Source organism: Hyaena hyaena, unplaced genomic scaffold, assembly GCF_003009895.1.
Source record: "Hyaena hyaena isolate Hyena2069 unplaced genomic scaffold, ASM300989v1 scaffold_1033, whole genome shotgun sequence".
In the NCBI taxonomy this organism is placed as follows: Eukaryota; Metazoa; Chordata; class Mammalia; order Carnivora; family Hyaenidae; genus Hyaena; species Hyaena hyaena.
The window spans coordinates 272,387-287,442 of record NW_024081662.1 but is presented as its reverse complement, the minus strand read 5'-3'; the positions used below and the strand labels follow the sequence as shown (position 1 = coordinate 287,442).

The following is a 15,056-nucleotide window of genomic DNA, read 5'->3' as shown; positions in this document are numbered from 1 at the left end:
TGATGGAAAGTATAGCTGGACCTTCTACCTTTTCTAAAAGGCAATGCTTTTTGTAGCCATATGCTATGATGACTTATTAACGGAGTTTGTGCGTAGCGTATAAGAGTCCGTGGCCAGGATTCCTGCATTTCGATAGCTTGGTTTTTCCTAGTAGTAGATATCATTGATTCGTGGTTCTAAGACTTTTCAGTGTAAATCGGCTATTAAGGCCTTTATGTCTGTTTTATCTGTAATTATGATTCGTAATATCTGTCTGTCTCTGTTTGTGCAGATTTCTCCTTACAAGGAATTCTAGAAAAGAACTCAGAAGGCTTTTTTTTTTTTTTAATTGAGACATGGCAGGGGCTGTGACTCAAGCTTACTGATAAGGAAATGGTTCCTAAGTGTTTAAAAATAAATCTGTAGGGAAAATAAGAGGTATGATCTAGGGGAAAGTGACTTGCTTAATGTGACTATTCATGAGGCCAAGTTCTAGTACTAGATGTTTCTTATGACCTCCCATTGACTTCTGAAGTTTAATTCACCTTAAAGGGCAATTATTTTTCTGACAGGTTTAATTTTTTACCATTTAAGAAAAAAAAAATCTGCTCCTGGCTTTCCTTTTCCTGTATTTAATAACCTCTTTGCAAAATGGAAACCAGACAGAGATTCTTAAATCTGGCCCTAAATTATTATATTTTTTCCTCAACAGGAATCAATTCATTTACAGCTTTCCAGTTTTCCCAGCCTGCAAGAGGATGATAAATCTAGGAAAGATGACTCAGAAAGAGAAAAAGAAAAGGATAAAAACAAAGATAAAACCTCTGAAAAACCCAAGATCAGAATGTTATCAAAAGGTGAATGTGAACATGTTTCCTTAACCTACTGAATTTGAACAGATCACGAGTCACAGGGCATATCCTAGCTTTACACACACATTTACCGGCCACCAAACTCTGCTTATATTTTTATATGTGTACGTGTGTGTGTGTGTAAAAGATGTGAACTCTATTTTATTTCTGTTCATGGTGTCATTATCTGTGTACCCAGAAGGGTCATTTTTAGGATCGTTTATTTCTTTTGATTTTCATTTGGGTCTTCTAGTTTCAGTGGTAAGTTTGTACACAGGACTGAGTATAAATCTGCTCTTAATTCAGGTTGATTCGTGCAGTTACATTGGGGCGATGAACAGCAATAATACCTAGTTTTAGATCTTAACTTCCCTGTTGATCTTAAAAGACAGATAGTGGATTAGCAATTCACAGCCAATAAGTGATAGTGTCCCCAAAGCACAGATGTATACATCAGTGTCAGTGGCATACATGATTGACGTCCTATCTGGCACAAATGGATTTGGTCTCCGGAAACCCATATACTGCCACGTCATGTCTCACCTAAAAAATCCACACTTCTACGTCAATAAAGTTTTTCCAAGAATAAACAAAGCTGTACCTTCTAAGTCCCCAAACCCACATTCCAAGCTTTTCTAATTGTTGCTGTGCATGCAATTGCACAAACTGAAACAAAAAAAGGAAGCAGAAATTAAAATGGAATTACATTGAAATGAAGAATACCATATGAGTAAATAGCTTTGCAGTAGAGTTTTTGGTGTGTGTGTGTTTTTTTTTTTTTTTTTTTTTTAATAACTGAGAAAGAATAGGGCATCTGATCAGCTGAGGAATGGTGACTACTTCTTTATGCTGTGTGACCAGGTATCTGCTTACAACGAATGTCTGTTATTCTGTTACTGAATATCTAAAACCCAAAGTGCACCAAGAGTAACGAGGTACGGGTTCCTCAAGTGGCTGTAGAAATTAAGCATTAGCCAGCATCAGAAGGTTTGAAAGACTTGGAAATATTTAGGGTCCTCCTGTATTTTGTGCTAATTGATATTTAGACAGTCTTGTCACAAGACATTGGGTTTTTTTGCCTTCTCTGTTTTAAGAGAAAAGGGATTTCCTGGAATCCCAAACTTCTGAGCGCTCCCTGTGGGCTGGTAGTATCTGTCTCATGGAGTGGCCTTGCCGATTTGCCACACGGAATGAACATGTGACATTTCACCCCACCCACCTCCTCCCTGACTGTGCCCACATCCCCTCCTGTGGTGGCTGGATCTTTCTGTAGTCAGGGTCTACTGGGTTCCTCTATCTCAAATCTGATTTTCATTCTGGTGTTACCAGTTTGCTAGTTTTGAAACGTGTACCGTTCACGCCAATAGTTTCACCTAAAACTGTACCCACGCAAGAGGGAAAGCTTTTTTACCCCCCATTTCCCCTCAGCCTTCCTGACAACTCTGTCCTACTGTTTGTTGCAGATTGCAGCCAAGAATACACGGATTCGACTGGCATAGACTTACATGAGTTTCTGATTAACACATTAAAGAATAATTCCAGGTAAATTATTAAACACGCCTCTTATTTTTAGAAGAGTCTAGTGGAATGTTGTGATGTCATCAGTCCAGTCACTTTACAGAGTTGAAAAATGCAGGCACCTTTTCTAAAGGCTTAAACAGTCTTTTATATTTTCTCTTTTCTGCTGACAGTTTGCATGTTTACTGTTTATAGATACTCTTGAGTCGTGGGTAGTTCTACATTGAATACCTTCTAGTTTACGAGTTCTGCTTTCCTGGGCACAAAGAGATACCGATGAAGGGGCAAAAGACAGAAAATGAGAGTCAATGTCGAATAAGCCAAATTATGTTCTACTGCAGTTATAGAACTATTTACTTGGGCTTTGCTTTGGTCCAGTTTCCTGCTAATTTAAAATATACAGTGTATTTAATATGATTATGGGCTTACTACCCACACATGAAGACATGTAATGTCTTCAGTAACCTTAAAACTACATAAGTTTCAGTGGTACAAAATACTTAACAAATAAGATGAGAAAGCCTCTCCAGTGGTATGAAACCCTATGTATGTGGACAGTACATTCCAGAGAAGAATTAAAGATTTGGAGTCACATACCTTTAAACAGTCTCCGTTACGCATGCAAATGGACTCTTTTGGTCTTTTGAGAATGGGAAGTCTGTCCACCCTTTTCATGTCGACATTTATTTTGCAGGGACAGGATGATACTCTTGAAAATGGAGCAGGAAATTATTGATTTCATTGGTGACAACAAGTATGTTCTATTGCAGTGCTGATTAATTTATATGACTGGGCCTTAGCTTGGTATTTGCATTTAACGACTCATTCTGGGAGGATTTGGGGATAGATAAAACATGATTTAATATGTTTGCCGATTTGGTAGATGGAGATGCTATAAGGATTAGAAGCTATATATTGATGGGGCTTGTTGCTTGGACCATGTGTGTTCCTGCTTGTTAAGTTCCTGACAAAATGGCTATAAAGAGGGGGCCGCTGATTAGCATAGAGTAGCTGTGACAAGAGGCAACCTTTTCCATTTTTATTATAGTTTTTTAATGGGCTCCAGCTGGCTGCAGTCAGTGATGCCTCTTCATAATTGTCCTGCTTTCCGTGCAAACCGTGTAATGACACATCTCGAGATAGGCATCTGCTGTCACATATTATGTCACATCATTTGTCCTGTGCCTGGCTCTGCCGATAAGGTATCACAGACTAAAATAGAATACTGTCCAACAGACGTTAGGTTCCCTTTGCCGAGAGAAATGGGCAACTGTGAAACAAAGACACTCATGGTAGCTCAGTCGATACATACGTGGAAAATTGTCCGAAAACGAGGCTGTGAGGTAGTGCCAAAGATGAAATAAGCTTAGTGGTTTGGATGGGGAAGGACTGGTTTTGTGTGTGTACCTTGAAAATGTGCTACAGACCGGAAACGCTGACCCTGCCGTGTCCTGTATTCCTTTCCAGCCATCATTATAAAAAGTTCCCTCAGATGTCCTCCTATCAGAGGATGCTTGCCCATCGGGTGGCAGCTTACTTCGGGTTGGGTCATAATGTGGATCAAAGCGGGAAATCCGTTATCATCAACAAGACCGGCAACACAAGAATGTAAGCCCATCACTGTATTTATTTAGCCTTTTCTTTTTCTCTTGCAGATTCATTTCTAGGAGCATGTTACACAATTCAAAGTACGTGACATTTAAAAACGTGCAGTGTCATTTATCTCTTGCGTGTGGCATTTATCTGTAGAAGATTACTTGAGCACCAAGAAAGTTTATAAAATTTGGACAATAAAATGGATTTATTCCCAGAACTTTTATATAGCTCCTGAAACATAGTTTTCTTTCTTCTGTCCATGCTCCACATGAGGGGGTGCGTAGGTGGCTCAGTCAGTTAAGCATCTGACTCTTCGATTTCGGCTCAGGTTATGATCTCACAAAGCGTGAGATCGAGTCCTGAGTCAGCTTCTGCATTGATAGCCCGGAGCCTGCTTGAGATGCTCTCTCTCCCTCGCTCTCTGCTCCTCCCTCAGCCTCTTTCTCTCAAATAAAAAAAAAATTTAAAAACACACTACATGTGATTACATTAAAAGAGCATGGAACGTTTTACGTCAACATAGAACTCAAATGAAAAATAACATTTTAAAACAGTGACATATACAGGATAATTGTTGTTTTCTTTCTTTTTCTGGTTTGTAGACATCTGTCTTGCATGAGTTTTTAGAGCCACAGAAAGCTCGGAATCCCGAGACAGAAATACTGTCCCTGAGACTCCATGCTTTTACTTACCAGCTGCATGACTTGAAACAAATCAGTTAAAACCTGCCATCTCCTGAAGAAGGATAATTTTGAGCTACATAATCTAGCTCAGCTCTAGATCTAAAAGGAAGTTGTTTCTTTGTTTTTGCTCTTGAAAATGATTGTTTGCTTCTAACTCCATATCTTTTCATGGTCCTATGGAGTCACCCAAAGCGCAGGATGCATAGTCATTTGCTTTGGAAATGTGGACCTGGCTGTCTTAAAGTGATGCATGTGTTGAGCACAGCATCAGCCCCTTTCATAGCAAATGTGTGTTAAACTGAAAAACTGTCCCTACGCGAATCAGTCTCTGAAAACATTTGGGTATCATCATTTATCGCTTTACAGTGTGCTTGGTAAATTGTGTAAATGGCATGGTTTTTAGGAGTGCCGTGTTGGTGGAGGGAGCTTTTGTGTTGAGCAGAGCAGCGTGTTTCAAACACTCTATTTTCTGCTCTCCAGAGACTGAGCAAGTAGGGCTGGAGATGAGGCTCTTTCTCTACTTGAGGCTCAGTCTGCGTTCAGCAGAACGAGAGGGAAGGGCCACAGCAGAGAAAACCCAGACTGAGAGATCTGGGATGGACCCAGACTATTATCTTGGGGACACAGAGCGCTTCTCCTCTCTGAGCTTCTGATTACTTATTTATCTGTGGGAGAGTTTGAAGTGGATGATGTTTAAGGGCCCTCGAAGCTTCGGAATGATTGGGTTCTGTGGTTGTGTTCTGTGCTGGCAAAATACATTTTAAAATTTATCAGCTTTTGCCTTCATCTGATTGCTGGCACATGCACCTCTGATTTTCAACTGTCGTAGGAATGGAAGGTCACTGCACTTTCATTCATCATGTGGCCGCTCCCCGCAGGAATTCCTCATTGCTGTCATTGTTGCTTTCCATTCTCCATTCTGGTTTTTCTTATGACTTTCACATACCGTAAGTTCAGAGACAAGCTGATTGTGAAATAGGTGAGCAGTGGACGGTTTTCATTTTTTATCCCTCCTCTCTCTCTCCGTAGACCGTAGCAGACATAGATCACTAAGTATATTGTTTGATACAGGTTCAACCAGTAGAGATAGTGGATTTATTTATAATTCACATTGATTTTGTAATCACATGGTCATGAATATTAGCACACGTTTGATACCTGTTTTTGGGTAGAGTGGTTTTTGAGACCATCAGCACTATGTAAAGACTCTTGGTAAACATTGAGTGATGGTCTAAACTTGCTATATGTCTAATATGGGAGCCATGAGCGACATATAGCTATTCACGGTTTGGTTGAAATGAATTAATTTCATTTCAAAATTCAGGTCCTCAGTCAGGCTAGCCACATTTCAAGTGTGCATATGAGACACAACCTATATAGAATATTTCCATTACTTTGGGAAGGTCCATTGGGCAGCTTCTGTCTGCCTCCTTGGGATTCTTGCAAGTTTCCAAATACCACTAGAATATATCATTTGTCCCTTAAAACTTCTGTTTTGGCCAATAAGTATCATATTATCATGCTATTAGACTAATTCACTTCCAGGAGAACACTGGGGTGTGTGTGTGTGTGTGTGTGTGTGTGTGTGTGTGTGTGCGTGCGTGTGTATGTGCGTGTGCTTTCAAAACTGGACAATTTTAAATAGACCCCACATGTTTATGCCTTCAGGAAGAGCAAAAAGAGAATGCTTCAAGTGTGATTGCTACAATGGAATGCTTGAACCAGCTCCATCTTTTCTTCATGCCTATTCTTACGCACACCCACTAGCCCCTGTCTGTGAGCCACGCAATGCCTAAGCAAAAAGACAAATGACTGTGGGTCATGGACTTTTAAGGCACTTTAGGAAGAGTTGGGCTTACCCGTGTTCAGTCAAGTCATACTCTTCTAGTCCAGCCACCTTTCTGACCGTCCTCTCTTTGAGTGGCTCTTGTCCAGGGATACGTGTGGGCACTTTCAGGACAAGTGTTTTCAGAACAAGTCTGTTTTCCTGACAGCAACAAGTCACATCCTCAGGACACAAAGTACTGTTGGCAGCTTTAACAAAGGAGAAATGCTGTTCTATAGAGAGTTGTATGTTTGCTTTGAAAAGTTTGTTCCCACGTTCTCTTGGAGTTGATGTCCAAAATGGAACAGTCTATTCAGAACTTTCTCTTTAAGTCGTAGGTGTCTTGGTTTTCGTTGGTTCTCTGAAGATTTCAAGAGTTGTGCCATCCAGGCAATTGGCATGCGATGGTCCCGGGGACCACAGTAATAGATTTTAATCCATTCTTGGATGGAGATGTTTCCATTTATGCAAGGGAGGGAGACTGAGGCAGAAATTCCTCAGATGGCCCCTCACGGGTTTTGTGTTTTAGAGATACCTTTTCAGAGTACCAGTTCTGTGCTACTGCCATGCAAACACATGAAGGTGCATGTTTTAAATGGCATCGTAGCTTGGGAGAAATGCAGAGACTTGTGGGTGGAGGACACAGAAATGAACTAAAGGGCTGACAGGGAGAAAGCACATTTTAATGTAATTTTTAATGTTCCTATTTCACTGACACCGATCTTCTGATGTGGGTGCCTGTCAGCTACACCATAGCTGGGACTCATTTCCCAGAATCCTTGCTTTTATAGCTTATAAGCAGTTCGAGTAAATCTGCAGTGTGATATAAGAATATTAAGTTTTGCATGGAGAGAGGATAGCTTCATGTGAGGTTCAAAACATTTAAGTCTTGATAATACACTGTGAGGATTATACGTACCTGTGTGTAAGTACTTCCTTGCCTCTAGTATTTTCTCTAATATCCTGAGAGAAAATATACCCATCTTTCATGATGGAAAACATTTCTCTGAGGATTAACTTTTCAGTTACTTAAGTGATAGACTAGTATTACCTACTTATTATTCATTGCTTGCAAGACTTTGCCTCTTATTTCATGTATATTATTTCATTTAATCTTGAAAACATATTTACACCCTAAGGTAATTAGAGTCTTATTTCACAGAAGCAGAAAATGAGGCACAAACTCAGGTGCAATGTTGGACTAACAGAGAAGCAATGATTAGCATGGCTAAGATCCAGGTCAGTTTGTTAAATGCCAAGAACAGTGTTCTTAAATAACCTACCCCTCTTTGAGTGAAAACACCCAGAACATCTTGTGCAAAACCCTCAAGAAGATTCCTTAGATTGGTTGGGAGTTCCATGTCTTTAAGTCCTTTGTTGACTGATAAGAAACAAGCAATGAGCCCCTGGGGGTGGGGGGAAGGGGAGATATTTTTGAAAATGAACTCAGTGGTATCAGCAAATAAAGCACATTTCCCACCTTTTGATACTTCTTGCTACATTTTCTGTGTTTATCACTATGACCAAGATGTGATATTTGGTAGGGGGTGTTACCGATTCAATTTCAACCTTGCTTTATTCCATTTCCATCTGGTTATTTCCCCCTTAAGAATGAAAAGAGCTACATTTATCAATAATGTCAGAGATAAAGCTATCAATTGCATTATTACAAAACTACTGCTAAAAGCAACCCAGTTGTTCAAATCCATGGTTTCACGCTACGGCCACAAGAGCTTGAGGTAGGAGTGAAAATTCGAGTAGTCCAGAGAGAGTAGGAAATGACAGCCATGCTCATGTGGGAGACGTTCCAGGATGATGGCTTCCTCTGAGCAAACTCGGGTGCTTTAGAGCATTAACAAAGGGAAGTCACCCGCCTCTCACAGCACCACAACCTTGTTGGTTTTCTGAGTTAGCCAGGGTGAGAGCAGGTACGTATATGTAACCTGGAACCTGCCGGTCCACAAATTGGGTCTCCTTAGAATGACTGCCTTTTTGTTGAAATAACAATGACGTTTTTGAGCTGAGGCTCACCCTGTTATGTTCTACCACCTTTACTTTATTCCTCCTTTTCCCCGTAGGTTGCCTGAAATACATTTCAGCCTCTCGTACTTTCATATTTTCTTCCGTTGGGATTCTTGGTGACCCATCAGATTAGATGGTGGCACTGAATGAGCCCCTTGGGGATCCGGGTAGGGTCTGTTATTCTGGTGTGACAAGTGATATTTACAAAGCATATTCACTCTCTACAGTGCTGCTTTTTAAAAAATAGATTTGGGATGGAGGCTAAAAATATGAACAATGATTTTGTAAAAACGATTTAAAGGCTACACATATTTGAGTCTGTTTTTGTACGAGGAGCTCTGCCCTTCTCTGTTTCTGCCTTCCTTATCTCCACTTTGTCTTTTGCTCACTTTTCTAGGGGGTTAGCCCAAAGCATCCCATTGTCCTTTTATTAGATGATTTTTTTTTTCACCTCCACCTGTCTTACTCCCATCTTAGAGAAAGGATATGTGCTCAGGTTGTATCATTTGGAGGCTTGAAACCATCTCTTTGCATGAGCGTTTTCCAAAGGGCCAAGATCCGTCGTAGGCAAAGAGAGCCTCAAGTGTATCTGAATGTCTTTGTGTATGTCAGAATAGCTATTTAACTAGTCCCAGATCATTGTTATGTTAAACGGTTGTCATCTCTTGAATATTTTTCTTTCTCTTTTGACTTGGGCACCCACCCACTGTCATTGCCTGAAATCCCCTACTTCCAGAGTGCAGATCAAAGACAGACATGGCACCTCTGTTGGAAGAGAGTGGTTCTCAGCCCCGGAAATCATGAATCAAGAATAGTGACCCAAAAGCAGAGGTTTGGGGTGACAGCTTAAGATAATACAAAGCCTGGATTCCTGAGAAGTGCGGACCTGGGTAGGGATGACCATAGTTTGCCTGTTTGTTTGTTCCAGGAAACATAATGACGTGGATTAGCTATTTGATAAATCGCAAGAACCATAAACTTGTCCTATGTGTAATTAAAGCTTCCCTTAGGTGAAACGGTTGAGCCCAGTTGACTTTGTTAAGAATCCCCGAAGTGGGGGGCGCCTGGGTGGCTTAGTCGGTTAAGCATCCGACTTTCGCTTGGGTCATGATCTCGCAGTTCGTGGGTTCGAGCCCCGTGTCGGGCTCTGTGCTGACTGCCAGCTCGGAGCCTGGAGCCTGTTTCAGTCTGTGACTCCCTCTCTCTCTGACCCTCCCCTGCTCATGCTGTCTCTATCTCTCTCCTAGAAATAAATAAATAAAAAAAAAAATTAAAAAAAAAAAAAAAAAAAAAGAATCCCCGAAGTGGAAGCTACGTCCTGCCTTGAGAGGCAGGACTTGGGACCTTCCCCCTGCCCAGTGGCAGACACGGGAAGGGAGTGCCAGAGCAGCAACGGACCCCTGTTATGCTCGGTTTTCTGAAGAGGCTCTGGTTTAAGGTGGGGATCATCGATTTCTGGCCCTTGAGCATTCTGCTCCCTACAGGTGATGCAGGGCATTTATACCAACACAGACAGACTCCCTAAAACCCCAGGCTTTCCCTCCCACATGTGTTCTATTTCTTTCCCTTTGGCTGGGCATGTGAATGCCACCATCAGTGAACTGAGCCACATCCTGAGACTGCTAGTCCTCTGAAGATCAGGCATCAATTTATTTAAGTGCCTCTTGAAAATCTGTGAGTGGTTGATTGGTCTCCTGTTCCTTCCAAACATGGTAAATTTACTCTGCACTTTATATAGGACTAGAAATCATCTGACTAAATGCCAAAGACGAGAAACCCAACTCAGATTGCATTGCTCTTAGGGAAGCCATGATGCTTTATTGACTGAACAGACAGCCTAGTCCTTTCATCAATACTCAGGCTCAAAGTAAGACTTATTTGTTAACATTGGTCAAACTCCCTATCATTGCTCTCAAATATTTGTGTTTTCTCATGTTATTATTCTCAAATACCTCAGAGGCCGTAGCCTGTAGATGAGATGGGTAAGTCTCAGAGATATATCTGGAGGAGAGAAAAGAAGTTTATTGTTGTTTTCCCCACCAGAAATGATGTATGACCCTTTGAGTGCTGCATGGATAATTTGCCACTTAATTTTAGAAATGAAACATGCGTGCTCTTTCTTTAATATTAGAATCTTTAATGTAACTTTTTTGTAAAGAGCTTTTCCGTGGAGTGATTTTATTTTTTAGATAAATCAGTGCTTGGTTATTTAGCTTACAACATTCAAGGTATAAAAAGCTAGACCATTTTACAGGAGCAAAAACTGAGATTTGTGTCTTGATCATTCTCAGTCAAGACAAAGACCCAAGACTGAAATCGACTACACTTGCCTCTCAGCCATGACCCCTCCTAACATCAGGGAATCAAAAACTAACATGAACGGATCCAATACCCTGAAATGATGAAGAGCAAGAAGAAAACTAAACCCTACCCCTTGATTTCCTGATTTGCATTTAATTATATTTAAAGTTGAGCAGAGAATTCAGTGCAACCATGGTAACGCTAAGGTGGATGTTAAAAACGTGATGCCAACCAAACCCTAGAGCCATGGAACACCCTGGATTAAAACTTGTCCCCACATACGCAGAAGTAAGACAAAACCCAGCTCCCACCTCCATGTTCTTAGACGTGGCCAGGCGAAAAGTAGTTCTCAGGTGGTCAGGGTCTGCTTTGAACAAAACAAGTATAGGCTATAGAGGATGCCCATCTTCTGTTTATTGTTTATTTGAGGAAATGAGATAATTGTGATCAGGACTCGTGTGTGTGTGTGTGTGTGTGTGTGTGTGTGTGTGTGTGTGTGTAAAATCTGTGTCATACAGACTCGGGTGGTTGGAGAACAGTTCCCCATACACATACGTAGTAAGTACAGTGTTATCTCAACTGTGTGATAGATTTGGAGGAAGCAGTCTTACTGGGACCTGGTTGCTTCCACCTACAGCTTTGCTGGAGGCTGCAGAATTAGACCTGGTTCTAGAGCTCTCTCCCATTCTTGCATCTAGATCCATCGTTAGGGTTGGCAGTACTTCAGCACTGGTGCCTTGCTGAAAGTTTGGGGTCCTCCCTGAGGGTGAGATGTATAACGAAGAGCTAGTCTTCTTGGTGTGGCTCTTGTGACTTGTGGATCTCAACATTTCTGATAGTGGAGAGGTCATTAGCATATTATCATGGCTTTAGGGAAGTTAGAATTGGCCATATGGTAGAAAGAGAAGTTGTAGTTTACTGGTCCAAGGTGTTTGGTTTCCGTTGAACCGCACAGTTCAATGCTAGATTCTCATTATTGATACCAATCTTCAAGCGATTAATTGGAATCTACCCGGAGAAGTGAATGCACACCTAATACATTTTACCCCACCGCTGGACTCCTTTCAACCTCCCAGCCTTTCTAGATCCCACAGCATGTCCAGGGGAGCACAGCACTCACTTCCTACCCTCCTGCCCTTTAAACCAGGAAAATGAAAAAGAAACAAACAGCATTGCTTTACACGTGCAAAGAATATTTAGTCATTCTGTATCAGTTAAAGCACACTGATCACTCTGGACCTTCTCAGCAAGGAAAATACTATATTTGCATATAAGCTTAAATGGAATGTTTTTGTACACAGCATTGTAAGCAAAAAGCCTTTCATGCCAAGAAACAATAATCACATTCAGCAGTTTGCAAAGAAAACATTACTTTCAGACAATTGTTACCACTTCATTTGGAACTCATGAATCAAACCATTATTTGAATATTATAGTGCCAATTGGATTTACCCTCATTAAAATGAACACTAACGTAAATGTTGGCTCAATATTCATTGGTGTGCCTTTAGATTTGGACTACCAGAAAGATATGAACAATGATAATAATAGCTTATAACGTCTATTGAGTGATTTACTGGTGACTGGCATTGGGTCTGACCTTCCCAAACACTTTAATTACCTTCCATTCTTACAAGGAAACAAACCACACTTCTGTCTTAGGGATGTTAAGTACAGTAAAACCTTGGATTGTGAGTAACTTGTTCTGCGAGTATTCCCCAAGACGAGCAAACATTTCTAATAAATTTAACCTGATAAATGAAAGGTGTTTTGCAATATGAGTAGTACGTGATGCTGCATGTCACATGATCACAACTGAGCCAAAGGTTCTTGAAATTCACTTTGATGTATGAGTGCTTTGGATTACGAGCATGTTTCTGGAACAAAGTATGCTCACAAACCAAGGTTTTACTGTGTGAATAATCTAATAACTTTGTTTTGGAGGGAGTGGAGCTTTGGTCATTGGGTATATTAATGCTACTTCCTTTTAATGTTCATGTCATATTGAAATGGAAAGATGGAGAACTTCAAGGAAGAAAGGTTCACTGATAATCTAGCCCTTTTTAAAAATTTTTTCATTTGTGGAAATCCTCAGTTTATAGGTAAACTTGCAGAAATATGCTTGTTTTGTAAAGCTGAGTATTTCTGGCTGATGTATATGTCTCTTTGGTACTGTTGTGAATACCATGGACAGTACTGTTCAGAAGTAGCCGAATTCACAAACAGAGAAGACAGCATTCTAGGTCTTAATGCATATGAGTGCTTTCTCTTCTCCCAATTTCATAATTTCTCCTTTTTTACTCATCCCTCTTATCTTTTTTTCTCTATCATTATTATTTGGATTCTCTATTTAGAGAGGAGAAGAAAAGGTCCTCAGATTGAACACGACCACACAGTTGTTACTGTTAGAGTATGATTAGTAAATGCGAGTCTCTACGCATATAGATCAATAAGGACATAGCATTAAAAAAGGGTTATTGTTGACAAAATGAAACAACTATATATCGATTTTAGATTATAAAATGATACAGGGCATGAAAAAAACATTCAAAAGATAAGAATATTTTAATTGTCCACAATCCAGTGATTATATACAAAGCACTTGTAGGTTGTTGATTTGGTTCCTATCTTTCTAAACCAATAGGTTTTATTATTTTGTTGTTATCAAATGCTATTTATTTTAATAATCACAAATATATAAAAGATTAGCAGCAAGTTGCCCATTACCCCACCATCCAGAGAAAACTACTGCTATCCTTACTCTTATTAAATATTACAGTTTCAACATCAATGTGAATGGAGTGTATCCTTCTATACATCACTTTTCTATGTTAGTCAGCAGACTTGGATATCATCTTACAAAGCTGTACGTTATATATGTTAAGCTACTTAATCAGGCCACCATGGATTTCCACTGTTTTGCTGTCTTGAACAATGAAACTGTGTATTCGTTTGTTACTGTTTTCTTTGGATTCATTCTTAGAAATGGAATCACTTTGTCAAGGTGGATTGACACTCTCAAGGCTCTGAATGCATATAGCCTGTTTCCCAGGGTGTTGGCACCAATGAGAGTAGATGCCTCAGAGACCTTTGTTGACATTGAGTCTTCTGCTCAATTTCATTGTTGCTCATGAATGGCCTTATGTTAAAGGAGAGTCAAGGTGTTTCCCATGTTGGCTTCCATGTCCCTGTTTATGTATACAGTACAGCCGAGACAGAGAAGAATAAAATGAATTTGTCCAATGTATAGAAAACTGAGAATATGAGTTTGAAAGATGCTTGCAAGATGTTTGAAGCTGCATGCTTAGCACTGCATATATGGGGTTTGCAAGGTGTGCTCTCATTTAAGAAAGAGTAGAATGGTATACAATGACTGAATGGCAATGGAAATTGTGAAATAGTTGAAGAAGGAGATAGCCCTTTATTTTTTAAATAAAAGACATCAGCCATAAATGTTTTAAATGAAGACTTAAAAGTATTGAAGAAAAGTGCTTCTTCTTACACTCCTCTAATATGTTCGACTCTTAAACTATTTTTATAGGTATCATATACCATCAAAATATTTTATCCTGTTGTGCACAGAAACCTTTCTTTGTTAAGATACTTATTCATGTTGATGACTGTCTTTCAGTTTTTCGATATGAAGTTCAAAGGCTTCTGTCTGAGTCTGTCCATGTTTGGTAGAATTGAATTCCTCATCTATATGTGTATAGAGCAGGGGAGGAATTAAGTTTAACTATTTGCAAGAAATATAATAAATTTCATCTCAAGAACCAGGCGGTGAAATATTTCTAGATCAGAAAGATTTCTTAAAATTTTTTTTTTAAATGTTTTATTTATTTCTAGGAGAGAGAGAGAGACAGCGTGAGCAGGGGAGGGTCAGAGAGAGAGAGAGTCACAGACTCTGAAACAGGCTCCAGGCTCTTAGCTGGCAGTCAGCACAGAACCCGACGCAGGGCTCGAACCCACGAACAGCGAGATCATGACCTAAGCGAAAGTCGGACGCTTAACCGACTAAGCCACCCAGGCGCCCCCAGAAAGATTTCTTAAAATAATCATGAGTGCTCACCTATTTTACGTTTCAGGGTGGGGGAAGCCTAAAATTATAATAGATGGACGAGAAGACAGTGTTTGAATGTCTTACTTGGTGTTTCACTCAGCCACGCTGCCTCTCCAGTGAGGAGCTGTGTCTAATAAGAAACAATAAGGACTTAATTCTAAGTTTCCAAAGTTTCTACTGGGGATACCAGGACACTGACTAGAAATGCCAGTCCTGTTCAC

The 15,056-nt window shown here is 40.1% G+C and overlaps 1 protein-coding gene across 14 annotated transcripts in view; it reads left to right on the top strand.

Annotated features, from left to right (window-relative positions):
• ARPP21 (cAMP regulated phosphoprotein 21) overlaps positions 1-15,056 on the top strand; it is a 156,411-nt gene that overhangs the window by 49,178 nt on the left and 92,177 nt on the right. For all 14 annotated transcript variants that reach the window (XM_039221924.1, XM_039221929.1, XM_039221930.1 and 11 more), the window contains exons 6-9: positions 692-836; positions 2,294-2,372; positions 3,043-3,102; positions 3,816-3,956. In XM_039221924.1, the coding sequence (XP_039077855.1) occupies positions 692-836; positions 2,294-2,372; positions 3,043-3,102; positions 3,816-3,956 (425 nt within the window). The remainder of the gene's footprint in view (positions 1-691; positions 837-2,293; positions 2,373-3,042; positions 3,103-3,815; positions 3,957-15,056) is intronic.